Source organism: Musca vetustissima, unplaced genomic scaffold (assembly GCF_032173495.1).
Source record: "Musca vetustissima isolate MV318-11 ecotype Yass unplaced genomic scaffold, APGP_CSIRO_Mvet_v1 utg58853, whole genome shotgun sequence".
In the NCBI taxonomy this organism is placed as follows: Eukaryota; Metazoa; Arthropoda; class Insecta; order Diptera; family Muscidae; genus Musca; species Musca vetustissima.
In genome coordinates, this window is record NW_026883943.1 from 8,570 (window position 1) to 36,184 (window position 27,615).

Genomic DNA, 27,615 nt, shown 5'->3' on the forward strand with positions numbered 1-27,615 from the left:
GACAAATTCCTCGGGGTTTCGTAGCCTAAAGGTTGAATTTGTAAATATGACTTTAAGGCTCAAAAAATATGGATTTTTAAATATGATTTCGAGGTTCAAAACGTGGACATTTCGTTATGTTTTTCAAGACCCTAAAACGAGATTTTTTTAAATTATTTTTTGAAAGCTTTTAAAATTTTTTTTAAGGATCTTAAACCATTTATATAAAGAGTGTACTTTATAAATAAAAAACACTTGTTTCGAATATTTAGCGTCCAATATTTGCACAAACATATCTGGCGATTCTTAATATACAATTAGCCAATGGGCAAACTCGTTCCTGAAGCAGTGTGATCTTTTTCAATTAGTTTCGCAAAAGAAACTTGGTTATTCATTTAGTTCCAAAATTCCTTTTAGAAGACGTTTCTGGAACTAGTTCGTTTCGAAACGATTTCAAAGACTATATCATTGTCTAGTGTAGGCAATGATTGCGTGCAGTTTTTCATAACTTCTGATGTTAAGCTCTCCCAGGACTCCTAAACAAAAAAAATTTAAAAAATAGTTTTGCATTTTTTATATTGCTCGCAATTTATTTAATAATTCAATAATTTATCTTTCGTTTATCTACTCTAAAAAATTACACAATTTTCAATTTGAAACAAAACTTATTTTTCGCAAAAATATATTCACAGATCAATTTCCAGTAATAGATTCTCCACAGCCATATCCTGAATTCCACTTAATTCTTCTCATAGGAGTGAACACCGTGGTAAGATTTTTGTTTACGGGCAGGAGTCCTCTTGCCATATGGACTTTGTTCGTTAACCTCCAACATATAGTCACCGGAAATGTCACGATGTGTGGCAATACCCATGTAGGTACGTTTGCCGTATCCATCATTGTTGCGGTACTGTTTCAAGGAGCTGGCTTCAATGGCGGGGAAATTGTGGCTATTACCGGGACGAACAGTTTCGGCAAAAAGACGTGTAGCACGAGCTTGGGCATCGATGACATTACGGGTACCGGGTACACCTTGGCATGGTCCGTTGGGGAAGAAATCAACGTCACCAACACGTCTGGTGGTGCCCATACCCAAAGCGGAGGTGTGGATGGCATCGACGAATTTGGCACAGCCGCGAGACAAACCGGTCAACACTTTGGGGTCCTTGGCCATGTGGCTGGCGGGGTCCAAAGCAGTGATACGATCCAATTTGTGGGTGGTAATGTCACGGAAAGCTTTACCAGCAGCACCGGCAACATTGGCACCAATACCCTGACCTATAACATGGATATCTTCCAAATCCACATTGCATTCCTTTTCCAATTCAGCCAAAGTTTTGGCAATCATTTTACCGGTTTGGTGGACATTCAAGGTGGCGTAACGTTCCACATCGGTAATCGAATGACCCAAATCGATGACAACCAAATGACCACCAACGGGTTTTTCATTTTCCCATTTCGATTGATCTTCACCTTGAGGGGCTTCGGGTTGTTGGCTGTAACGTTGGATGTAGGCTTGGATCAGCTTGCTGTTGGCCTTTCTGACATCGTCCAAGGATTGGGGTAGACCGGTAATGAAAACGGTCACTTCCTGATCACCAAATTTCGGCTTCTCCTTGGCAATATCAACATAGTTGTTCAAGTTGCAGGTTTCCTTTTCACCCTTGCTGTTGAAAATGTAGACGGGGACATTGCTGGGGCTGGGCACAAAGTTGGGTTCCACTGAATAATTGATTTGGGACAGGTGATCTGGCAAAAAGAAAATGGAAAATAATAAAAATCGAGAATTTTCAAATGTATTTCTTGTAAGACTTACAAAGTTTACGCATCAATTTGGCACCCTTCTCCAATGGCATATTCTCCAACTGCTCAAAGGTCAGATCATTCAAAGAGGGGGCTGCCTCCAATTCAGTGGGTTTCAACCATTGTGATGGCTTTGGACTTGGGTTCTCTTGCGAGTGTGAGGCCAAAGCTCCAGCAGCCACAAAGGCTACAAAGCACAAAACTCCCAATGGATTCATCCTTCTACGGTGGTGGTCAGTAATAAACAATTGCCAAAGTCGTACTTGCACTTCTTAAGCCGAATGTTCAAACTTTTGAAATGTACCTTTGCTCTGTTCGCTGCAGGTTTTTATAATCATTTTTTCCATTTCACAGCAAAAATAGTGCCGAATGTCAGGTGAGTCCATTGAATTGCTGATAGTGAAAATTTTGCTGATTTTCAATTTTCTGTTCGCTTTCCCCATTTACGTAAATTGCAAAATCTATAGAATCGCAGTCGATTTTGTTCGGCAATATGCGATAAGAAATAAATACAATATTGCAAAATTATTATGTGAAGGCAACAAAAAATAAAACGGAAGATGAGACCTTTGAAATAATTGTTTGCAATAGCCTTGTAACATAGATCATTGCCCCAAAATGGAACGAGAGTCAAATTTCAGATAATTGGTTTGAAAAATTAAAATAATAAAAACATTTAATATCGAATGTGACATTTAAAGACGATATTCTAACTATAGAAAATTATTTAAATTGTTAATTAGAAATCAGATTCGAAGTCGGACAACATTTTAATAATCTGGACTCGATTAATGGGAAGCTGGAGCAAGCAATGTTTTTTATTATTAGGGAGGAAATAGGGACGAGTTTTTAAAAGGTGAGCAGAAGGGAGTCTAGATGAACTGAAGATATGCGTTCATAGACGTGAATTAAGTTCGTCTATAAGGAATCAGTGGCAATACTTATAGACGAGCTGATATCAGGAGTCCTTCATACACGAAAAGAAATCGTGGGACATTCATAGTCGAATTAACACCGGGTAGTCTTTATAGATGGCCTGAGTCAAATACGAGCTGAAGCAAATTTTCATTGACGTAATGAAGGAAGTAACTTATAGACGAGGTGAAGGAATTCTTAAAAAGTTTCCAGAGGCTTCAAACGATTCTGTGGACATCAGAAGTCACCCCGAAACGAACTGAAGGAAGTCTTCCATAGACGAGTCTTTCTTAGAAAACGTCAGAGATCTCAGAAGTTGACATAGACTTAAGAAGCTACCAGTAACTTTAAACGTCACAAAAACTTTCAAAAGCCGCAAGAGTTTTGAGAAGTCGGAGGCTTCAAAGCTAACGGAGACTTTAAAAACTACCGGTTGATTTCTAAAAACGCTAAGGACTTCAGATGCTATCAGTAACTTCAAAAGTCTCCAGAGGACTCAAAAAACACCAAGACGGAAGGAAGTTTTCAAGATGTAGCTTTAGTGAACATTAGAAGTTGCCATAGAGTTAAGAAGCTACCAGTATCTTCGGAAGTCAGATAGGGATTCAAGATACACAAAATCTTTCAAAAGTCGCCAGAAAAGTCGTTAATAGTACGAGTCATTAGATTTCGCCAAGGCCCAGAAGTCGTTAAAGACTTTATAAGTCATCAAAGACTTCTGAAGAACCCAGAAACTACAAAAGTTGAGATGGACTTACAAAGCAGCCGGATACTTTTAAAACTTCAAAATTCGCCAGAGACTTTAAAAGTTTCTAATAATTTCAGAAGTCATCAGAGGATTCGAAATACACCAAAGCTTTCAAAAGTCGCAAGAAATCTGAGAAGTCACTAGAGACTTTAATAGTCTGAAGCTTCAGGTTTCGCAAAAGCCTTAGAAATCATCAATGTTTCTGTCTTCTTCGGAAGTAGAAACCAGAAACATTAAAAATTTACAATAGATTTCCAAAGTTGCAGGATACTTTAAAAAACTTTAAGAGACTTCATAATTGGTCAGAGGTTTTAGAAATCGTAATATGCTTTATAAGACGCCAAATTAATATATAGTCGTCAAGGACGTATTGAGTCCCTAAATACTTCAAAAGTCAGCAGAGAATCCAAAAATTGACATTAAAACCATCGTTCGGCATTCAGAACTTCAAAAGACCGTAGAAATTTCAAAAATTCTCAGGGACTTAAAATTGCTACAGACACAAGAGAATTCAATGGAGACCAGAACTTTTTTTCAAGAAGGCTTTAAAAACGTCGTAGACTTCAATAGTTAATGAATCCATAAGGTATTCTTCTATTGATAATAACGTTTTCTTCTTAAGAAAGCATGAAATGTTTCACCTATAAGATACCAGAAAATTTTCTTTTCCGATATTGGAATCAAAATCAAAAATTTATAATTGCAGACAATACGCTTAAATCCTCAACATACCAAAAATTTCAAATCGATGTATATATGAAGGTTATGCCAAATTTGGACCAATATTTATAATTGTTTGTCAACCAATGAAAACCTTAAATATCACAGTCGGATAATGAACGTTGACAAAAATTCTAAAAATATCAAATAACCGAACAGACGATTTTTGGTACAAAGTTTTTTTTTTTACCACCCAGAATCCAAAACGATAACGTTATGTAGAGGCTACCCTAAGAAGTAAACCAATATTGATTATTATTCAAAGGAATATGTATTACCCAATGAGAACCCAAAATATAAAATTACATTCAATTTCTAACACAAATTCCGTTAAATTAAACTCCTTGTACATTAGAACTTTTTACCGGGTTAACCTACTTTATGAGGATTTATTTGACTTATATGCAAAGGAAATGACAATTGAAACCCACTGGGTTAACGAAATCCGGTTAAATGTAAAGGTACTGTAAGTCCCAATTTATATTAGGCGAGTTTAATTGCGGCAAGTCTTTGTTTGAAGGAGAGAGGGGCAAGGGGAATAGAACATGTGAATTTTGTTTGTAGTGTCAGTAATTTAAAATATCAATCCAGAACATTGTAAAAAAAAAAAATATTTTTAAAATCGAATTGCCTTGTATAGACGAATGAAGCAAGTTCAAAAGAGAACGATAAAAATTGCCGCAAGTAAACTCGCCTAATATAAATCAGGACTTAGGGTTATACCGATATACGATATGGCGCCCAACACCTACCCTCTTAAACAATATACAAATGATACCACAATAGAGACCTAATGGTAGAGGTTATAAAAAATTCGACTCGCTCAAACTTAACGGGGTTCACTGTATATCCAAAGGAATTTTTAATATATACCTAATGGTAGAGGTTAAAAAAATTCGACTCGCTCAAACTTAACGGGTTTTAAATTATCTTTTATGTTTCCCATAAAAAATAAACAACATATCATTGTGTATGAACTGCCCTACATTTCTTAAACATGAGTCGCATGGTATAAGTCCTGATTTATATTAGGCGAGTTTACTTGCGGCAATTCTTATCGTTCTCTTTTGAACTTGCTTCATGCGTCTATATAAGGCAATTCGGTTGCAAACATATATTTTCTGAATTTAATTCTTTTTTCTGAAATGACACTACAAACTAAATGCACAAAACGAATTGCCAGAAAATTGTCGGTACGAGCATTTTTTTTCATTTCCTATAATTGAGCCATTACCACTTATATGTGTAGCACATAAGAAAATACTGGGAATTGCGAGTTATTCCATGAAGGAAGATTTGCTTCCTCAAACTTTCCCAGCAGGCAGATTAAGTAAATTGATTACCGGAGGACATTTAATAAAGAACAATTTCGAATTTTCAATTTTCCTGTTGGTTGATTTTAAAAAACATAATTTGTCATAGTCATATTCACACTAGTATTATGTTGGAATCAAATCAGCTGGGTTTTGTTGTTAAATTCCAGTTCCAATTCCAATCATATATCTCCTCAAATTCTTAAAGTGGCTAGTTATTATATGATTTTCTCCTACTCCTTTATGTCTTCCTTCAAATCATGCACACGATAATTAAAAAAAATTGTAGCTTTATTATTGTTGTTTCATAATTTTTCTTTGAATTTTGTGACTGTTATGCGGTTCATCAGGCAAATTTGGTGTTTCCACAATTTTTAAAATGTTTTTCTTGAGAAACACATTCTCACCTAAAATGTGAGGATGTGTTTCTTCAAAATGCATCAAACTCGTTTTCAATATTCCTTATTGCCCTAATGCATTTCCTGGCAATATTTGGTTGAGCATGCATCGTTATCAATAGGATTTCCAATGGCATTTTAATTGTTGTTTTCGAGTTAAAAATGTGCATACAATCATTTATAATATTCTAAATCTACATAGAATAAGTATTGTGTAGATATTTTTTATAAACATATTTATTACTAATGTTTTGTTCTCACAAAATGTCATCTCATTCTCCCCCACTCTCTGTAATCCAGAATAACTAATTTTTCCAAAAGCGGATTTTTTCTCTAACAAACTTCATTCAGAATAAGGCGAAAGCGAGAATGCGAAAAAATTCACTGGGAAATGTTCAGAATAAGTCGTAGGGGAAGAGCGAGTAGATTCACGTGGAATTGTCATCCAGAATAAGGTTGCAAGTATTTATAAGGAAAATGGAAAGTCGATATTGAAAAGTCGACTTTGCGATTTCCTCAATAATCAAAAGTCGATATTTCAATACAAAAATTCGATTAGTCGAAAGTCGATTTACTTATCCCTATGAGTCTAAACGCAACCATAGAGTCTAGAGTCAGCGACAGTCGTTTGCCGTGTGTTTCTTATAGGCATCGGGAAATCGCGACGTCTGACGTTCGCGTCTAGCGGCATGACGCTAGAATAGATTTTATTCATTTTTGCTCAGCGTCATACTCAAAATTTCTCTCTTGCTCTCAATTGAGTTGCCATATCTTAGGTAAAAATCAACAGTGCTACCAAATTTCAATGAGAATTTATATCAATACATATGGCAGTACTGTTAAAAAACAAATATTTTCAAAGATTGTGGATGTTTTTTAATGAATTATTAATAAAATGGAAGAAAAATAATTTTTTCAATAATTTTATCCAAATTCCTTGACATTATTGTTTATTAAATAATAAATTGATTTTGGTTTGCACAACGTAAAATTTCCTGTCAGAAAATCAAAACAAATAATTGACATTTTGTGCCGCTAACGCTAAGAGTCTAAACGCAACCATAGAGTCTAGAGTCAGCGACAGTCGTTTGCCGTGTGCAGTGTTGACAATTTAGCACTTTTAGTGCTAGATTTAGCACTTTTCAAACTCGTTTAGCACCAAAAAAAGTGGTCTAGCACCTAGCACCTTTTTTGGCATTTTTATTTTTTTCTGAAGTTAGTTAAAATTTTCGGCAATGTTCGATTTCAAATTGACCCTAATGTTAAAAAAGTGTCAGTACATCTGTAAAGAGCCAAAAAATTCAGCCAGTTAGAACTTTTTATAACCTACACCATGTGGAGTGTATTAACATTTTTTCTAAAAATCGCTAGCTAGAAGGTTGTTTATTTAATAAAATGAAAAACCAGGCCTTTGTGTGGTGTAGAACCTAATTCGGAAACTTTCTGGAAAGGAGCTTTTATTCACTGTGAATCCGTATTGCCAAATTATAGCCACTTGAGAGTACAGAAAATGAGTCGCGTTTCACTTTGTAATGGGGTTATGTCAAAAATTAGACCTACATCGAAAAAGATCAGCAAACATATTTTTAAATTACAGCTACTTCGGCGGGAAAGTTTCTAAAACTTAAAATGATGCAAAAAAGATGGAACCTTAATATGGGGGATATGTCCAAACATATTCCCTTGTAGAAAATTGTCCGCAAATATATATCCTACCCTACAAGAACCCGGAGAATGAATCTAAAATCTTGAAAGTAAAGAAGATAGAGCAGTACTTTAATATGAGGACTATGTGCAAACCTTCATTTTGACAGTTTTCTTCATAGAGGAGACTGCGGCACATTTGACATTGGCGTTTTCGATATGAATCTCTCATTGTACTAACTTTGGTCTATAAATTACTGTCGCAAAGTTTGAAATCTTTAGCTATGTTTATGTAGATGCACGGACGTCCCCAAAATTTCATTCTCTAGGGCCTATCCTGAAACATAGACCACATTGATTATTTTAGGTGGGAAATTTGTACCTAATGAAAATCCAAAAATATCAAATTACAGTCAATTCTACTAATTTTTATTATAAACAATTTTAGCACTTTTATTTGGCACTTTTTTAATTTTTTTAGCACTTTCTGGGACTCTTTTAAACTAAATCTAGCATTTTTTATCAACAAAGTTTTGGCAACACTGGCCGTGTGTTTCTTAAGAGTCTAAACGCAACCATAGAGTCTAGAGTCAGCGACAGTCGTTTGCCGTGTGTTTCTTATAGGCAACGGGAAATCGCGACGGCTGACGTTCGCGTCTAGCGGCATGACGCTAGAATAGATTTTATTCATTTTTTCTCAGCGTCATACTCAAAATTTCTCTCTTGCTCTCAATTGAGTTGCCATATTTTAGGTAAAAATCAACAGTGCTACCAAATTTCAATGAGAATTTATATCAAAACATATGGCAGTGCTGTTAAAAAAACAAATATTTTCAAAGATTGTGGATGTTTCTTAACGAATTATTAATAAAATGGAAGAAAAATAATTTTTTCAATAATTTTATCCAAGTTCCTTGACATTATTGTTTATTAAATAATAAATTGATTTTGGTTTGCACAACGTAAAATTTTCTGTCAGAAAATGAAAACAAATAATTGACATTTTGTGCCGCTAACGCTAACTCTTTCGTTTGGTTTTCACGCCGGCGAAAAAGTATGACGCTGACTCGTGACTCTCTGGTTGCGTTTAGACTCTAAAGGCAACGGGAAATCGCGACGGCTGACGTTCGCGTCTAGCGGCATGACGCTAGAATAGATTTTATTCATTTTTGCTCAGCGTCATACTCAAAATTTCTCTCTTGCTCTCAACTGAGTTGCCATATTTTAGGTAAAAATCAACAGTGCTACCAAATTTCAATGAGAATTTTTATCAAAACATATGGCAGTGCTGTTAAGTGCAGTGTTAGGTAAAAATCAACAGTGCTACCAAATTTCAATGAGAATTTATATCAAAACATATGGCAGTACTGTTAAAAAAACAAATATTTTCAAAGATTGTGGATGTTTTTTAATGAATTATTAATAAAATGGAAGAAAAATATTTTTTTCAATAATTTTATCCAAATTCCTTGACATTATTGTTTATTAAATAATAAATTGATTTTGGTTTGCACGACGTAAAATTTTCTGTCAGAAAATGAAAACAAATAATTGACATTTTGTGCCGCTAACGCTAACTCTTTCGTTTGGTTTTCACGCCGGCGAAAAAGTATGACGCTGACTCGTGACTCTCTGGTTGCGTTTAGACTCTAACTCTTTCGTTTGGTTTTCACGCCGGCGAAAAAGTATGACGCTGACTCGTGACTCTCTGGTTGCGCTCAGAGAATGTAACACCGACCAGGAATTAAGAACACAAATAGCAGCAAATTACTGTCGTCCACAACTGTGCGAGGTGGAAAAGTTCAATAAAACAATAACAACTTAGTGATTAATAATAAATTAAACAATAAAAAAACATCAAAGAAAACAAAAGAATTAAATAGTAGTTGTGCTTTCAAGTTGAATGAAAGAAAAAATCAAATCGAATTTTGATTGTTCGTGCTCATTGTTGTGTGTAGAAAAGTTGCTGTTCAGCAGGCAGCAGAAGTAGTTGGTAGCCCCCTTAAAAAAGTGCAAAGAACTTGCGAACTTTTTGCCCTGGCCACATTTGGAGGAGAGTACGTCGTACAGCAAATTTTGAAGTGATGAGAGCAAACGAAAGAGAGAAGAGAAGACGGTGCCCAACAGCAGCAGCAGTTAAGGCAGCATAGGGACAAATTAAATACAAAATACGGTCACCCCATCAACGTGTGGACGGACAGACAGTTGTCGACGACGACACAAGTAAAGGCAAGGCACCAACCTGCACGTTGGAAACAAGCTAAACAACAACAGCTAAAGGAGACAGCAAGCAGCAACAACAACGCAGTAGTAGTTGGAGTGTGGTGGACCTAATTATAATTTTTGCATTTGGGTTGGCGTGTGGTATTTAAAAGTAAAATATTTTCAAATACAAAACCGGCAAGATTTAACTTGATTTTATTTTTGTTAATAGCCAGCCCACGGAGAGCAAAGCAACGAACGAACGTTTTGACCGACAACAACATACCCCCAGTAGCAGCAGCAACAACAAACAATAATAAACACACACACGAACGCACACATAATGTTGCAAGAAGAAAACTCAAAACAAATCATGTTTAATGACTGGGCGTCGATATGTTAATGCGACTGGGGACACCACCACCAACAACAACAAGAACACCTGCAGCAGACGGTCGACATAGAAAACTCAGTGCAGGAAGAAGAGGAGAGACAAACAGGCGACAACATCGCCGCACACAGCAATAGCACAATAATAGCATTTAGTCAAAGCGATTAGGGGCGTCTAAACTCTTCAACAAAAATAAGCACTTTGCAAACTAAATAAGAGAAGACTAAAAAGGATATAACAGCCACAACAACAACGACAGCAATTGATCTATCCATCCAACCGAACAGCCATCCATCCTTGTATGGTTCCACTTTTTTTATTCTGATTGTACAACAAAGGACGACAATCGCAGCTATTTCCTTATTACACACAAAACAAACAAAAAATAGTTGTATTATTATTGGCAATGTTTTATTGAGCTTGTTGTTGTTGTTGTTGTAAAGTAATGACAGAATTGAATACCAAACACCGTCAACAAGGAGGAGGGTGGTGGGCGTAAAAGAAACCATAATTTTTTTTGCTCGAATGAATCATCATCGAGGGATTTTGTGGCAATATTATAAGCTGTGTGTTACAACAGATAAGTCATCTTTTTTATTTCACATTGACAAGGAAGGAGAGTGATTCTTGCCCTAAGGCAATAGTGTGGCAAAATTGAAAACAAGAAGAAAAAAATAAGAAATAGAGAAGTGGAGCATCTCTAAGCAATCAAATTTTAGTGGCACAAAGGCTTAAAAAATATAAATAAAAAATTAAAAAGTGCTTTAAATAATCCACAGACAAAGTCTTGAATAAAATAAACCCAAGAAAGCAATAAAAATAAAATCTTTTCTTCACACCAAAGGCGCAGGAAGCCTTTAACGATACAACATCCTATGGATATAATACATCGATAAGATAATAACAGTGAGTATTATAATGTGAATATTATCTATAGTAGAAAGTTAATTAACCACGTTTATATTTTATTGATATTTATGTCTTCTCATAGGGTTGTTAATTTGTAACAAAGAGCTTCACTTATATTCAGATCTTAATATAAGTAATGAATGTCCTTCGTCTTCTGAAACATCGGCATAATTGGACAGTTCTCGTACACAATTTATATAGGAAAAAATCGAAGAATCATAAAAAAGATAGACCCATGGTTCCTTTTGAGAATATGCAGAGTTCCATATTGCACTTGAAGAACATTAGTTCAGATTTAGATATAGCTCCCATATATAGTTTCGCCCGATTTTATGCATATGGTGCACCAAACTCTCAATATTGTTTCGATTGAAACAAAATTTAGCACAGAGTACTTAATTAGGTCTATATTGATGTATGTCAAGTTTTGTTGAAATCGGTTCAGATTTATATATGGCTCCCATATATAGTTGCGTACGATTTTATGTAAATGGAGCACCATACTGCCAATATTGGTACGATTGAGACAACATTTTGCACAGAGTACTGATTTAGATCCATATTGATGTATGCGATGTTTTGTTGGATTTGGTTCAGATTTAGATATAGCTTCCATATATAGTTTCGTCCGATTTTATGTAAATTGAGCACCATACTGACAATATTGGTCCGATGGAGACAACATCTTGCACAGAGTACTGACTTAAGTCCAGACTGATGTATGCCAAGTTTTGTTGAAATCGGTTCCGATTCAGATATAGCTCCCATATATGCTTCGTCCGATTTTATGTAAATTGGTCCGATTGAGACAACATTTTGCACAGAGTACTGACTTATGTCCAGACTGATGTATGCCAAGTTTTGTTGGAATTGGTTGAGATGTAGATATAGCTCCCATATATAGTTTCGTCCGATTGAGACAAAATTTTGCGTACCGTATTGAAATTACTACAGGTTGACATCCGTGAAGTTTTGTTGAAATATATATATATATATATATATCGGTTCAGAGGTAGATATAGCTCCTTCATATATTATTGTCCGATTTTATGCAAATGGTGCAAATAGAGGAGCCTATGTAAATTTTTAATAAATTTTAGATTTATATGTGTATGGGTTGTTTTAATTAAGTTCAAATATCTATGTACGCAGCTAATGTCGCCCGATTTCATTTCAATGGTCCTCCAAAGATTCTATGTCTATTCTCTCTAAAGTATATTGTACATATGAACATCTCGTATGCACCCAAAGTGGTGAAGGGTATCATATAGTCGGCCCGTTCGACATTTGATCTTTCCATACTGTTTTTTTTTTTCTTGTTGAAGTCTCCAAAGTATCGTTTGGACCCTTGTATTTTAACATTGGGAATAAATTAAATTGAGGTGACCACAACCATTCTCAACTTTAAATTTCATCGACTTTCAACCGGCAAACCATATCTATAAATGCATTGGTAGATACGTGCCTCGGCCTAAAGTCGTTATATACAATAAATTTTAATTTTTTCAAGGGATTTCTGTAAGGCTTCTGTTTTACTTCGACATTACAAGTTTGAAAGATTATTATGTGGTACGAGAAAAAACCCTTTAGATAAATTTCACTTCACAATTATGGAGACATTCATACATTAATAACTTCACCTTTCTTTATGTATGTTTTTGATCGTATATTTAGTAATTTGACAAAACTAATTATTTTATGGAATAAAAAAACTATTTTTTAAATTTTTTTACTCAACCTCTTCAGGAGTATTTTATTAGAAAATCATAACGATATGAAAATAATAGTTTGTTGTTATTATTATACATTTTGATCTGAGATTAATGTTCTACTTACAATTATTTGTTTATTATATTTCCCAAAGTATTATCTTTAAAAAGTTTTTCGTTGATTCGTAGTTTTGGCGATAACAATAATTTGGACCCCATTATCCACATTTCATTTATAACTCTAAAATTAAACACTGTGTTCCGTAGATAGTTGATTCGAGAGTTATATATAGATTCATAATAAACCTAAATATTTAATTAAAAACAGTTGTTGAAAAGTTACTAATTGTTTTGTTTTTTCTTATTATTTTCAGAAAACAATAAAAAAGCAAAGGAAACTAAAATAACAACAACTAATAAGATTCCTTCCAACAACTGCAATTAAATTGATATTGGAAAAAATAGAAACATCACATCATCCTGCTGTGGCATCATTATTTCATAAAAATTGGAAAGTCATCACAACAGAAACCATTAATAATAGAAGTTGAAAACAATTTAAAGACCTTAACGTTTCCCAAAAAAAAGTAAACGCACAGGCGCAGTGTGATAAATTGCAAATTTCGTATAATTTTGCATTAACGTGTTTTTAGTATAAATTAACATAAAACAAAATATTGTATTTATAGCGATAAACAAGAAACTAAATTTAGCGCACATAGTAAGCAGTAATCTCAAATCGAAAAATTTCTTCGAATAAGAATTCAAAGAAAAGCAACAAGTTATTCTTTTTAGTAGAAGAAGAGCATTTAAAAACTCACATCTTTAGGTTATGTTTTAAAGAACAGCGACAACAACAACAAAGTTTCCTCATCAAAGAATACAATACATTTTAAATCTCAATTGAGTTGTAAATAAACCAAAACAAATTATTCAAACACTCTCATACATACACACGCACACACTCTCATAAAAAAATACACCACACCATTATCCTTAGCGTAAAAAAAGAAGAAAGCTTGCCTATTTAAAAAAAATATTTTAAGAAAATTGAAACACTTTTTGCTTCCTTATAAAGGCTTCCTTTCGAGAGAGAGACTCCCCTATTATTTTATTTTTTTAGAGATTATTGCAACAATTTAGTCAGTAACCTTAACTAGTTTCTTAAAATACAACAGTATTATAGTTCTCTGCTCTTTGCCTAACCCCCCCGAGAAAAACTAATCCTAAAACTTCCTGGAATACAAAGTTTTTAGAGAAGTAGCTACCACCTTATAACCTAAACACGCAAATCCTTTTCGAGTACAATTCACGCATATAAAGTAAACCCCCCACCATACCACTCCATATATCGCCCCCATCTACCATTTATTATTTTTAAATACTGTTCGTGACCTTATAGCTATAGCCTAAAATTGTAGACCGACCACCGCACCAACAACAATAATAACAGCCCCCGAACCCTTGCTCCCTTGTTCGTAACATATGTAGTAATCATTCACTGCCATATTTCTGCATTAAATCAAACACAAAGAAGAAGAAAAAAACGAAACGAAACAAAAAAGCAGCCCACTCAGATCTCAGACAAAGAGCGAGCGAGCCAGAAAAAAGGACTTTTTTACACGCAACAACAATGGTGGGTTCTCAGACTCAACAGTTAACCCAACAACAACAGCAGCAGCAACAGGCCACAAGTCATCAACTTCTTGCTGGCGGTGTTAACAACACTCAGTCATCATCATTGCAAAGTTTAGGACGTCTCACCACGGCGGCGTCCATGCGTAGAAATAGCCTTTTGGCGGATAACAATTTAGGCAACATCACCACCAACACTAGTAGTAGCAGCACAAATTCCTGTCCTCCGACATCAATCGCCCTCGCCGCAGCCAATAATTCCAATCAAAATAACATTGTTTTAGCCAATCTATCGCCCATCGATTATGCCACAGCTTTTAACAATAGCTCAATAAATAGCAGCAGTTCTTGCGTTGTTGCTGCCGCAGCCGCCCAGGCCGAAGAATTATTACCGCTATCGGCCAATAGTATTTATAAGGATGTATCATCTGGAACGTGTACTGCCTCCGCCGCTGGCGTAGATAATCCCCAAAATCTTTATACATCAATGCGTAGTAAAAGTTGTAGCAATAAATTAATCGGTGGAGGAGGACCAAACGGTACATCATCATCAGCAGCAACGGCATATCATCATCATCTACAGCTATCGACGGCAGCATCGGCTACTTCTTTGGTATTCGATGCCAATACAAATGCCTCCCTAAATAATAGTCAAGTGAATTATTATTGTAACAACGATTTGAGAAATAAAACTCAAACTCAGGTGCAACAGCAACAACAATATCATCATCAACTAAGTGACGTGGCAGGAGGAACATCATCTAGATCAAAACCTTATTTATCGTTAAGTGCTAAAGATAATTGTACGACCTCACCGCAACGTCTCCATAAATCCCTATCGACCAATGGCGGTAGCACTGGCTCGGGATCATCGACCACAGTACAACAATTAATCGATTCCATACCTATGAACTCATTGGCAATACGTTCAACACCTGCCTCGGCCACAAGTCGTTATAAACACTCGAATAGTTTAACTGAATCCTCCAGCTGTGGAGTGGACCCAGCCACAAGTAATCAGCATAAGACTAACTCCCAAAGTGTGCAATATTTAAGCAATAATTGTGGTGGTGGTGGACAGCAAAATCCCGATACAGCAGCAGATACCGGCACTAATAATGGCAATACCACAACAGTATCAACAACGGCCTTAGTACAACAACAATTAACACCGACCACCAACACCATTCAAAGTAGTAGTAGCAACAACACGACTCCAAGCAACAATCAAAACGATAGCTGTTTTACATTTCACGAACAAATTATAATGTCCGGACAACAGAAGGCCACCATGACCGAAAAACCCAAACCTTTGGTAGTATCACCACAACAGGTTATGATACTGTACATGCACAAACTGACACCGTACGAACGTACCGAAATTTTAAGTTACAATCAAATTTATTTCATTGGCGCCAATGCCAAAAAACGTCCCGGTATTGTGGGGCCCAACAATTCGGATTATGACAATGAACAGGGTGCCTACATTCACGTGCCACATGATCATGTCGCCTATCGTTATGAAATGTTAAAAATCATTGGCAAGGGTAGCTTTGGCCAAGTTATTAAGGCCTACGATCACAAGACCCATGAACATGTCGCCCTTAAGATAGTACGAAATGAAGCCCGCTTCTATCGGCAGGCTCAAGAAGAGATACGCATCCTACATCATCTTCGGCGTCAGGATAAATACAATACCATGAACATCATCCACATGTACGACTATTTTACGTTTCGCAATCACATGTGTATCACGTTCGAGCTGCTTAATATTAATCTGTATGAGCTTATAAAAAAGAACGGTTTTAAGGGCTTCTCCCTGCAGCTAATACGAAAATTTGCTCACTCGCTACTGCAGTGTCTGGATGCTTTATATAAAAATGAGATTATCCATTGCGATATGAAACCCGAGAATGTTCTGCTCAAGCAACAGGGACGTTCGGGCATAAAGGTCATTGATTTCGGTTCATCGTGTTTTCAACGCGAACGGGTTTATAGTTATATTCAGTCGAGATTTTATCGTGCACCTGAAGTTATATTGGGTACACAGTATGGCCGTGCCATTGATATGTGGTCTTTGGGTTGTATTTTAGCCGAACTGTTAACAGGACATGCCCTATTTCCCGGTGAAAATGAATCCGATCAATTGGCATGTATCATTGAGGTGTTGGGTATGCCACCCAAAGATCTGCTGCGAAACTCTCGACGTACCAAAGTCTTCTTCAACCCCGAAGGTTATCCACGTTATTGTACAGTACGTAATCTAGCCGATGGTATGGTGGTACTCAAAGGTGGTCAATCACGACACGGTAAGATACGAGGACCGCCGGGTTCAAAAAGTCTTTCACGGGCCTTAGATGGTTGTAAAGATGCATTATTTTTGAATTTTATACGTGGTTGCCTGGAATGGGATCCCGAGAAACGTCTAATTCCCGCTGAGGCTTTGAAACATCCATGGCTTAGAAGGCGGCTACCCAAACCACCGAGTAGTCAAAGTGGTGTGATCAGTAGCGGTAGTGGTGCTAATAGTGTTTGTGAGGAAAAATCACCAGTATCGACGAACTCAAGTGTTTCGGCATCCGCCTCAATTATTATCGATAACAATGGCCATCAGAATGGTGACGAAGGAGGTGGTGGTAGTAATATGGGTGGTGTTTCGGGTAATGGTGGCCTTACTGTAGGCGGTGGTTGTGGTGGAAATAATGGTGTTAGTGGTGGGGGTGATGGTAAAACATCGAACACATCCCATGGCACACAATCATCATTTCACAATACACCTTCCTCCTCGTCCTGCACCGAAAATGTATGGCAGCTACAACAACAACAACAACAGCAGTCTTCAAGCAATTTAGAATATACCATGGGAATTGATAAGAGTAACTATTTGTGAGCAAGGATGTCATTATTATTAATGGATCAAAGGAATGGAAATGCAAATTGAAAAGTGTGGTGAGATTGATGAAATAGAGGTTAAACTTAAATATATATGTCTGTGTATTTGTTAGTATGTGTGTCGTCTGTCTATCAGTCGGTTGGTCAGTAGGATTGTCTGTCTGTGTGTTATATATTATCTTTAAATCTAAGTCATGACTTACAATTGAGGTATTACACTTGCGGCAATTCTGCTTTGTTTGTTAGAGGAGAATTGTGGCAATTAAAAGTTGCATAGTGTAAATCTGGACTAAGAAAATAACAAAAGTATATTAATGTTGTTGTTGTGTAGTACAAAAAAATAAAAAACCAAAGATGATATGTCGAAAATTTTAGAATTTTTTCTAAAGTAAAAAAAAAAAAATAATTGAAATATTCACATCAGTGCAAATACAGGATAAGTAAAATACGTTGAAAACTTCATAAATTTGTGTCAAATGTAAAAATTATAAAAAAACATGTAGGCCCTAAGTTTGTACGAAATGACGGCAGGCACAAGAAGAGATACGTATCCTGCATCATCTTCGGCATCAGTAAAAATATAATGCAATGAATGTCCCATGCATAGATCAAGTCAACTTGTTGGTATGTTAAAGGCCATAGCCGAATTTTCCAAATGTCTGAAATTTAATGTATAGCAGAACTTGTGCAACTGACAACTGCGTGGGTCTCTTAGCATAAGGTTGTTGTACGTCCGAGGACCTCATTCTCTTCACAGCTGTGGACTGTGATCGAGATTCTGGGTCACAATTGCCGAATGAATTTGAGGTTCCTCTTGATCAAAAGGAACTCCTTATCCGTTATGGAGTCGCTGTCCCGTCCGATGAACCGGTTGCAGTAATTAACCGCTCTCCGGTACATTTTCTTGGCAGCCATCTCCTTGGCGTGGACTTGTCTTGCAGTTTCTGGCTCTAATAATTCGTCCATCTTATCAGTCCCAGTCTCCGCTTCGACGGCCAACTGCCTGAGAAGTCTAGCGACGTGATTATAGGCCATGGAGGTGGAGTTCGGATCCTCTACCTCGCCAGTTTTAACACCCCTTACTTCGGAGGAGTCACCAGGATTGCTACTGTGTTCGTCACCGTAGTGCTAATCGCAGTATTTTCCATGTATTTTCCATATTCCTCGTCTGACAAGGGTGAGTCGTTATTAAAATTCGGCTCCATAGAATATATTGATAAGGGTTTGATGTCAACTATGGCATATTACCATGGCAAGGACACGGCAACTAAGCCTGAATGAACTTATTGGGGCGCCCAGGTATCAACCAGGCTCCGTTCTAATACAGACGAGACCCTGACTGCAAACCCTAGAACACTGATGGGCACAAGTTACATGGCACTCCAACGTTAGGGGGATCACTTTTAAGGGGTAGTGACTCAGACCTTTGAGATGGGTATTTAGGGTAGCCCATTGGGATCATAGGCACTAGGTCATTTCCTCCGAGGCTCTCCCCCTTAGCCCGCTGAGTGTCCGTTACCCAAAGAATACTACTGAATAGCTCTGCTCCCCGAAGCCGGAGAAAAGCTGTATTATTTCTTCAACTCTTAAAGCTAGATCAGGCTAGATGGCGGGTAGGAAATCTATACATTATATTAAGGCTGCCAGATTATAAAAAGTTTTACTTTCAGTATTTTCTTTCTTGTTTAATAATTTAAATCAGACAGGAGTAATCCAATAATTATATATTTCATATAGCATTTTTTTAATAATTTTCACGTTCAAGAAAATTTTAAATTTTACATAAATGTATGGTAATTTTCTTGACAGATCATCTTTGGTAAATTAGCAGAAAATAAATCCCACAACCCTTCTAAAAGCCAGCCTCCCAATACAAACCTTTTTTCCCGATAAATAAACCCCGAATAAAACCAAACGATTTTCAAATATTTTCAAAATCCAATACCGAGAAAACACACGTCTAAATAAATCCTCCAAATATATATATATATATACACAATATTATATAGCAAATACAATAACAAGTTAAAAATAACAATTAGCGCAAACAACACTAAAAATATACACAACTCATGAGATTTTTTTGTTGGCAATGAAAAAAAAGAACAAAACTGATTTTATTTAAAATAAAAGTAACATATTTAAAATTAATAAAAATAAATTAATAAGTAATTGAAAAGAATTGTAATCTTTAAACTCTATACCTCATGTATTTTGCCATGAGTTAAAATAAATGCTCCTAGAGCCTATTTTTACCACACTTATACTCACTCACTCTCACACACACTCACACCAAAACTAAGCCAGAATCTGTCTTAATATTTAAGTAGTAACAAATGATAAAAAAAGAAAACAAAAATGTGTTTTGTTTTTAGGTTAAACCTCTTTTTCTATACTACTCTAGATGTGTCTTCTAATCTTGTTTTCCCATTTCATTAGGTTTTCCTAGAAACTAACGTGTTAGAATATAACAATGTTTTGTTTTTGTGTTAAATATTTGCTAAGTAAAAAAATGAAAACAATATTTATTTAAAACTAAAGTACTTTTTCCTATACAACTTGTATTTGTATGAGATATGAGAAAGAAAATATAAATTTTGTTTATTTATAGAATTTTTGTTTTTGCCAGAGAGTAATTCGTTAAGCCACAATGTTGTGCAACAAAAATAAATCAACCAACAAAAAATTAAAAATAAAATAACAGATTAAACGCATACAAAATAATAACAATAAATAAAATAAAAAACATATAATTCTTTAATTATCACCAGTTGGTATGAAAATGTTGTGTGTATGTGTCTCATTTTATTATTATTTGGGGATAATGAATAACAAAGACGCATTTTTAAGAGGTATTCTGTCGATTAATGATTTTAACGCATAGATAGGTAGATAGATAGAAATGTCAAAAAGTAATAATAAATCCGCAATAATGAATAAATTGGAATAAACACAATCATTGTATGAATTAATCCAGGTATCCAGCTATTGAAGAGTTTATTGTGGACAAAGGAATCAAGCCTATGACCCAATTGTGTATGTATGGTTAGGTTAGGTTTGGGATGTACGGCTGTTGTAACAACCGTCCACTCGGAGACTATGTCCATTGTGATCATCCATTATGTATAGGTGTACCTATAAAGAGAGAGAAGAAAAGATAGTGGAAGAGTAGAGAGAGAGGTAGTCAGAATAGGAGGGAGCGGAAGCGGAAGAGACATTATTTTAGCCAAGTCAATTTTTTGACAAAGCCTAGAATTAGGTTAGGGTCTATTTTGGAGAAGAAGACTAGATTATCAATTTCATAACATCCAAACTGTTTATGTCTTCTGCTGATCAGCGATGGACATTTGCAAAGGATGTGCTCAATTGTTTCCACTTCTTCTTCATCCTCACATAGACGACAGTAATCCTCTCCACTGGAGTCCCACTTAGAAGTGAGAGATCTAACTTTGCAGTGACCAGTAATGATCCCCACAACGATCTTAATCTCCCTCTTGTTGTGATCCAGCAGCGAAGACGTTCTTTTATGAGAGAATTCTGGCCAGATAGATTTAGAGATTCTGCATGCAGGTTCCCTTAGCCATCTGTTGCCGACTACCTCGCAATAGAACGCACGGATTCTGCCAATGAAATAGCTAATAGGGGGTTTCACAGATCTCTCAATCAGAAGACTGGACGACTGTGACCCCCCTCGAGCAAGCTCGTCGGCTATCTCATTCCCTTCAATATCGTTATGTCCTGGAACCCAGCATAACCCAACTATTTGACGTATATCATTCAGAGCGGTCTTACAATCATGAACTGCTTTCGAGTTTATAGTATGCGACTTCACCGCTTTCAGGGCCGCCTGACTATCTACGTAAATAGTCACCGGTCCTGTAAAGTCTGTATTAAGTGCTTTTACTATCTCGGCCGCTTTCGTGATTGCAAGAATCTCTGCTTGAAAAACGCTACAATCATTGTTGAGTTTATATGAGTTTCGTATACCTAATTCCCTGCAGTAGACGCCTGCGCCAGTGCCTTCTTCCATCTTGGACCCGTCTGTGAAGATTGACAGACCTGGCAGAGGTAGGGAGCCACTAGTCCAGGATTCCCTGTTAGGAAATTCGACTTTAATGTCATTAAAATCCCTGTGGGGGGGAATATAATCACTGATATGACTATCCCCCCTAAAAAGGTCATAACTTGGCGTTATGTTTAGAATGCTGGCATGACCATAGTTCCGCGATTTCAAGGCATCTGTTTCCCGGAGTCTCAGGGCACACCTAGCAGCCTGGAATTTGATCAGAATGTCCAATGGTTGGAGATTCAAGATTGCGTTCAAGGCTGCTTGTGGTGTGCTTCTTAATGCTCCAGTGATCAGAATTGAAGCCGATCGCTGTACTAAGCTCAGTCTTGTCAGCAGCTTCTTTTTATTCACCCCCTGCCACCAGACAAGACATCCATAGGTAAGTATGGGTAAGACAATCGTCGTATACAGCCAGTGTATAATTCCGGGTCTCAATCCCCAACTCTTGCCTATGGAGTTCTTGCATGAATAGAGTGCCATCAATCCCTTCTTAGAGCGTTCCTCGACATTCCTATTCCACAGTAACTTGCGGTCTAGGACAGTGCCAAGATATTTAGCTTCATCAGAGAGAGTTAATGTCACTCCACCAAGTGATGGCAGACGGAAACTAGGAACTTTGTATTTCCTAGTGAAGAGTACCAGTTCGGTTTTTGTGGGGTTTACACCAAGACCTTTGGTGCAAGCCCAATTTGACAGGGTTGAAAGAGCACCCTCCAGGATGTCTGATATTGTCGTAATAAACTTACCCCCAACCAACAAGACTACATTGTGTATGTATACATTGTGTATGTATACAAAGAACAATTTTGGAAATGTAATAACTTTGTAAATTTATTTTTTCCAGGCTTCATGATTCCAATGAATCTTACGGGCATGTGCTGGCATTCACTTCAGGCGTAGAAGTGTATCGAACACACGTCGAACTGTTCTGTAACACACTTTACACCCGTTTGAAGTGAATTCTTTCCACTCACATTTTTATAGTGAGAGTCATGTTTTTCTATATAAAATAACGCTGGCTTAACTTGTAAAAGCAACAAGTCCAATTTTCGAGAAATTGAGATTTTGATACAGTTATGTATAAAGAGGCAAAATACATCGATCTAAAAAAATAAAAATAGAGTTATCTCATTTGTTATTGTTGTCGCTGGCTTAACATCATGTAAAGACTGTAAGTCCACTTTTTATTTTGAAGATTTTGGCCATGATTTTCAGCCGAATTGACTGTAATTTGGTATTTTAGGTACTTATGGGGTAGCTCATCTTCCAACAAAAACATATCAATATTGGTCCACTTTTTAGGGTACCGCCCATATAACGTTATCCCCAATATTCGACCTGCCTAAATAGCGACGTTTTTACTTGTTTCTTCATATTTTTGAATGAATTATTATTCCAAAACAATCTTTACTCTTTTAGATAATATTAACATGTAAAAAATCAAAATTATTGCAGTAATTAGAAAATATAATGGTAGACAAGTTGTAAGAAAAAGTCCTAAGTCCATTAAAACATGCAAACTTAGCGACAGAAAAAGCTCTAAGTCCCAAAAAAGGCGTGTATCTCCGCAAATACTTATTTTTTTCATTTTGCCTTTACGCAATTAAATTACACATACAATACAAAAACAAATTGCATTTACAGATTTAAAAAAATCTTTATTCAAAATAAAGTTTTTTGTCTCTCCTGAAAAAATGTGAAATATGGACTTGGCGCCTTTACAAGTTAAGCCAGCGATAATATTATTAGATTAATATGTTAGGTTAGGGATGTGCGGTTGTTAATAACAACCGTTCACTCAGATACAATTGTCCATTGTGATCGTCCTTGATACTTGAAATGAAAAGGGAAAAGAAAAGAGAATGGAAGAGAGGAAAACATAGTTGGAGTTGGAGAGCTTAGAAAATGGTTAATCCTCAGTAATCCTCTCTGTTGGAGTCCCATTTCGAAGTGAGGGATCTAATCTTGTAGTGACTTGTTATGATACCCACAATAGTTTTTATCTCTGTCTTAGTATGTGACAACAGCAAAGAAGTTCTTCGGCGAGAGAATTCAGGCCAGATAGCTTTTGAGAGTCTGCAACCCGGTTCTCTCGACCATATGTTGCCGACTACCTCGCCGTATAACAAACGGATTTTAAAATAGTCAATGGATGGTTGCACAGATCTCTCAATCGGAAGATTGGACGACTGTGAACTCCCTCGTCGTCGGCTATCTCGTTCCATTCTATGTTGTTATGTCCTGGAACATGTTTTAACTATCCGTCGTATATCATCAGATCAGACTTGCAATCAAGAACTGCTTTTGAGTTTGTAGTGCACGACTTTTAAGCCTCGAGGGCCGCCTGACTATCGACATACATGATCACCGGTCCCGTATTATCGGCAGTAAGTGTTTAGACTATTTCGGCCGCTTTCGTGATTGCAATGATTTCAGCTTGAAGAATGCAACAAAGATTGTTAGATTTATATGAGTTGTATATTTCTAATTCCCTACAGTAAACGTCAGGGTGTTGTGTGCTCTCACTCGTTTGTTATGCGTGTGCGAACATTCTTTGGCGAATGCTCGTTTGGTAAAGAATTTAGCGCCATAAATTCATTCGTAAAATGAACACAAAACGAAAAGAATGTATTTTAATTCATTCGCGAGCGAATTTTTGCGCACCCTGGTAAACGCCCACACCAGTGTCTTCCTCCATCTTTCACCCGTCTGTGAAAAATGACATACCTGGCAGAGGTAAGGAGCCACAAGTCCAGGATTCCCTACTAGGAAAATCTACTCTGATGTCGTTGAAGTGCCCCAGGGCACATCATGCAACCTGGTATTTAATCAGAGTGTTCAGTGGTTGGAGATTGAAGATCGCATTCAAGGCTGGCTGTGGTGTCCTTCTTAGCGCTCCGGTAGTCACGATCGAAGCCGATCGCTGTACTGAATTCCTTTTAGTCAGCAGTATCTTTTTGTTGACCCTCTGCCACCATTCAAGGCATCAATATGTAGGAATGGGGAGGAGACCGTCACATACAACCAACTATGCAGTTCTTGCAGGAGTAGAGTGCTATTAGTCTTTTCATAGAGCGTTCCTCAACATTTCTATTCCACGTTAATTTGCGATCAAGGGGTAAGGTCACTGCACCCAAAGATGGCAAGCGGAAATTTGGAATCTTACGTTTCCTAATGAAGAGCACCAATTCTGTCTTAGTGCGGTCTACACCAAGTTAATATGAATAATAAAATATTAAAAAAATAATAATTTAACTATCGTTAGAATTAACGAAATTAATAAAAATGACAGAAACAATGTTGTGTTTTTGTTGAGCAGAAGTTCCAAATTTTCAATTCACGTGATAAGCAGAACAGGAGGTAACTTCTGAGGGGAAGTGTATGGGTGAAGTGTAAAAAACTCACCTCATGTTCCACAGCATACCCGATAGTATCCATCCTACGTTCAGATTCGTTCAAACCATGTTGATGTAGCAATCCTACAGTTAATATCCAATAGGATTAGGTGACAGTGGTCGAGTAAGATTCGAGATAGGTTGGTGGTTGATTTGGCTGTTTGAGAAAAGTCAGAGCTCATATAAAACAAATCGGTCAAAAAAATATATTTTTACCAAATAATACTGGTTGTTAAACACGGTGGTAAGGCCCATCCTTTCCTATGGTTATCTTGTTTGGTGGCACTGCTTGCGCCACAAGTCGACATCCATCCAAACTAGACAATGTACAAAAAACCACCTCGATTCTAATAACTAGAGCCGCGAGAATAACCCCACAAGCAGCTCTGAACGCAATGCTGAACTTAAGGCCTGTGTGTCTCAGCATTAAGTGTCAGGCAGCGCGTAGTCCCCTAAGGCTACATGAAAAAAATCTATGGCGTACCTACGGGCATGGATGTATCCTGAACGAACTAGGTACGACATTGGACCAAGGCGTAAAACTAAGCGTCTATATATCACCAGTCCTGAGATTTGATGATATAGATGTCGTTATCCCTAGTAGAGACGACTAGAACCGTAGCAACCCTCCTTTGGACAGTCTGGCATTTTATACAGACGGATCCAAGATGGAAGAAGGTACAGGGACTGCCGTCTATCGTAGATAAGGGTGTGGCTAAATCTAATAAGCAAAATCGTCCTCAATAGTACGGTGAAGGGACTAATATCCAACCCCAAATATTTTAATGTGACATCAATAAATCCCCCACCGGTTTAATTTCCAAGTAACATTAAAATATGATGGCCAAAGAATAGTACTCATTAGAACTGGAAAACGTTATAGTTATTTGAGAAGCAGTTGGATTTCAAATGAATGATTCTCAAACGCTTGCTCGAGAATCTAAGAACTTCTAAGTCTAAGTTCTAAGTTCAATATTCATGCAAAATTTTAAAATAAATCGAATACAAATATTTTGATTTTCTTTTTCTCATCTTGGAGAAAACTTGCTTTTGTTTATTGAATTTTTATAACGATTTTTTTCAAATTTTTTTCTAATTACAAACTCTAATATTGGTTTTCGTATAAAATACATCAAGTCGATACGGTCTTAATACAAACGCCTATTTCTTAATCATCGTCATCATCAACAACACCATCTAATCATCATATTTGTTTTGATGAGAAGAATGACGAGATTTTTGTTGACGAGCTGGAGTTCTCTTGCCATAGGGGCTTTGTTCGTTCACTTCCAACATATAGTCACCGGAAACATCACGAGCAGTATTGATACCCATGTAGGCACGTTTGCCATAACCCTCCTTATTCTTGTATTCCTTAAAGCAATTGGCCTTGACAGCTGGGAAGTTACGTTCATTACCGGGCAAGACAGTTTCGGTGTAGTAGCGTGTAGCCTGCAATTGAGCATCAAAGACATTGCGAGCACCAGGACAACCCTTTGATGGACCATTGGGGAAGAAATCAACATCACCGACACGTCTGGTTGTACCCAAAGCCAAGGCAGAAGTGTGGATGGCATCGACGAACTTAGCATCACCACGAGCCAAACCAGTCAACACTTTGGGGTCCTTGGCCATTTGGCTGGCAGGGTCCAAGGCAGTGATACGATCCAATTTGTGGGTAGTCAAGGCCTTGAATACTTTACCGGCAACACCGCAAACATTGGCAGCCACACCCTGGCCAATGACATGGATATTATCGTGGGGAACACATTCATTGGTCAGCTCAACCAAAGATTTGGCCAACATTTTGCCGGTTTCATCGACATCCAAGGTGGCGTAACGTTGAACATTGGTGATAGTGTGTCCCAAATCGATGACAACCAAATGGCCACCTACAGGCTTGTTGTTTTCCCAATTCGATTGATCTTCACCGTTAGGCGCCTGGGGTTTTTGGCTGTTACGTTGGACATAGGCTTGGATGAATTTGGTGTTGGTCTTCTGGGCCTTTTCCAAACTTTCGGGCAAACCAGTAACGAACACCGTCACTTCCTGTTCGCCAAAACGAGGCATCTCCTTGGCAGTTTCAACGTAATTCTTCAAATTGCTGGTTTCCTTTTCACCACGGCTGCCGAAAATGTAGACGGGAATGTTGCTTGGGCTGGGTACGAAACTGGGTGCAACACCATTTTTGATTTGAGACAAGTGGTCTGTGAATGAAACAAATAACAGATTTGAAAAAAATGCTCCTTTTCAAAAATTCCCCCACAACTACTTACACAATTTACGCATCAACTTGGCTCCCTTTTCCAATGGCATATTCTCCACTTGTTCGAGGCTCAATTCGTCCAATGATGGTGTTGCCTCCAATTCACTGGGATTCAGCCATTGTGCAGGTTTCAAGCTATTCTGGCGCGATGATGATGGTGTGGCCAAAGCGCCGGCCATTAAACAGGCCACAACACAAACAACTCCCAATGGATTCATAATGAGCGGATGGATCAGTACGTCGTAATGTCGTCAACTACCCTTAACGTTTGCCTTATTCGAAACGTTAACTGTGCTCTATCCACCCATGGCATGGGGTTTTTATAGTAAATTTTGCAGAATATTGAATTGAAACGAAATCGAATTGAATTTTCAGCAAAAATAAAAATATTCGTTTAAATTGCTGATGCTGACATGACTACAACGCAAAAAGTAGTACACAAGTTAGTTTATCACCGTTTTGCCGCTGTGGACGTACATATGTGGTAATTCGTATTCATCGATTGTGGAAATTTATATACGAATGTATGTATTTCAATCAATGGAAAAGTTTTGATCAAATGATCGCTCTTTAAGATGGATTTTTTTCATGTTAATCACTCCTCTGGAAGACCTTCAGTCTATGTTG

General features: G+C 37.1%; 2 protein-coding genes across 2 annotated transcripts; one reads left to right on the plus strand and one right to left on the minus strand.

Annotated features, from left to right (window-relative positions):
• Window positions 1–718: 718 nt before the first annotated feature.
• Window positions 719–27,206, minus strand: LOC133330939 (vitellogenin-1-like). The gene is made up of 2 exons (XM_061539338.1): window positions 26,999–27,206; window positions 719–1,728 (listed from the first exon to the last, which is right to left on the minus strand). The coding sequence occupies exons 1-2, from the start codon at window positions 27,204–27,206 to the stop codon at window positions 719–721; spliced, it is 1,218 nt and encodes a 405-aa protein (XP_061395322.1).
• On the plus strand, window positions 14,365–17,256 carry LOC133330935 (dual specificity tyrosine-phosphorylation-regulated kinase 2-like). The gene has a single exon (XM_061539334.1). The coding sequence runs from the start codon at window positions 14,365–14,367 to the stop codon at window positions 17,254–17,256; it is 2,892 nt and encodes a 963-aa protein (XP_061395318.1).
• Window positions 27,207–27,615: the final 409 nt, after the last annotated feature.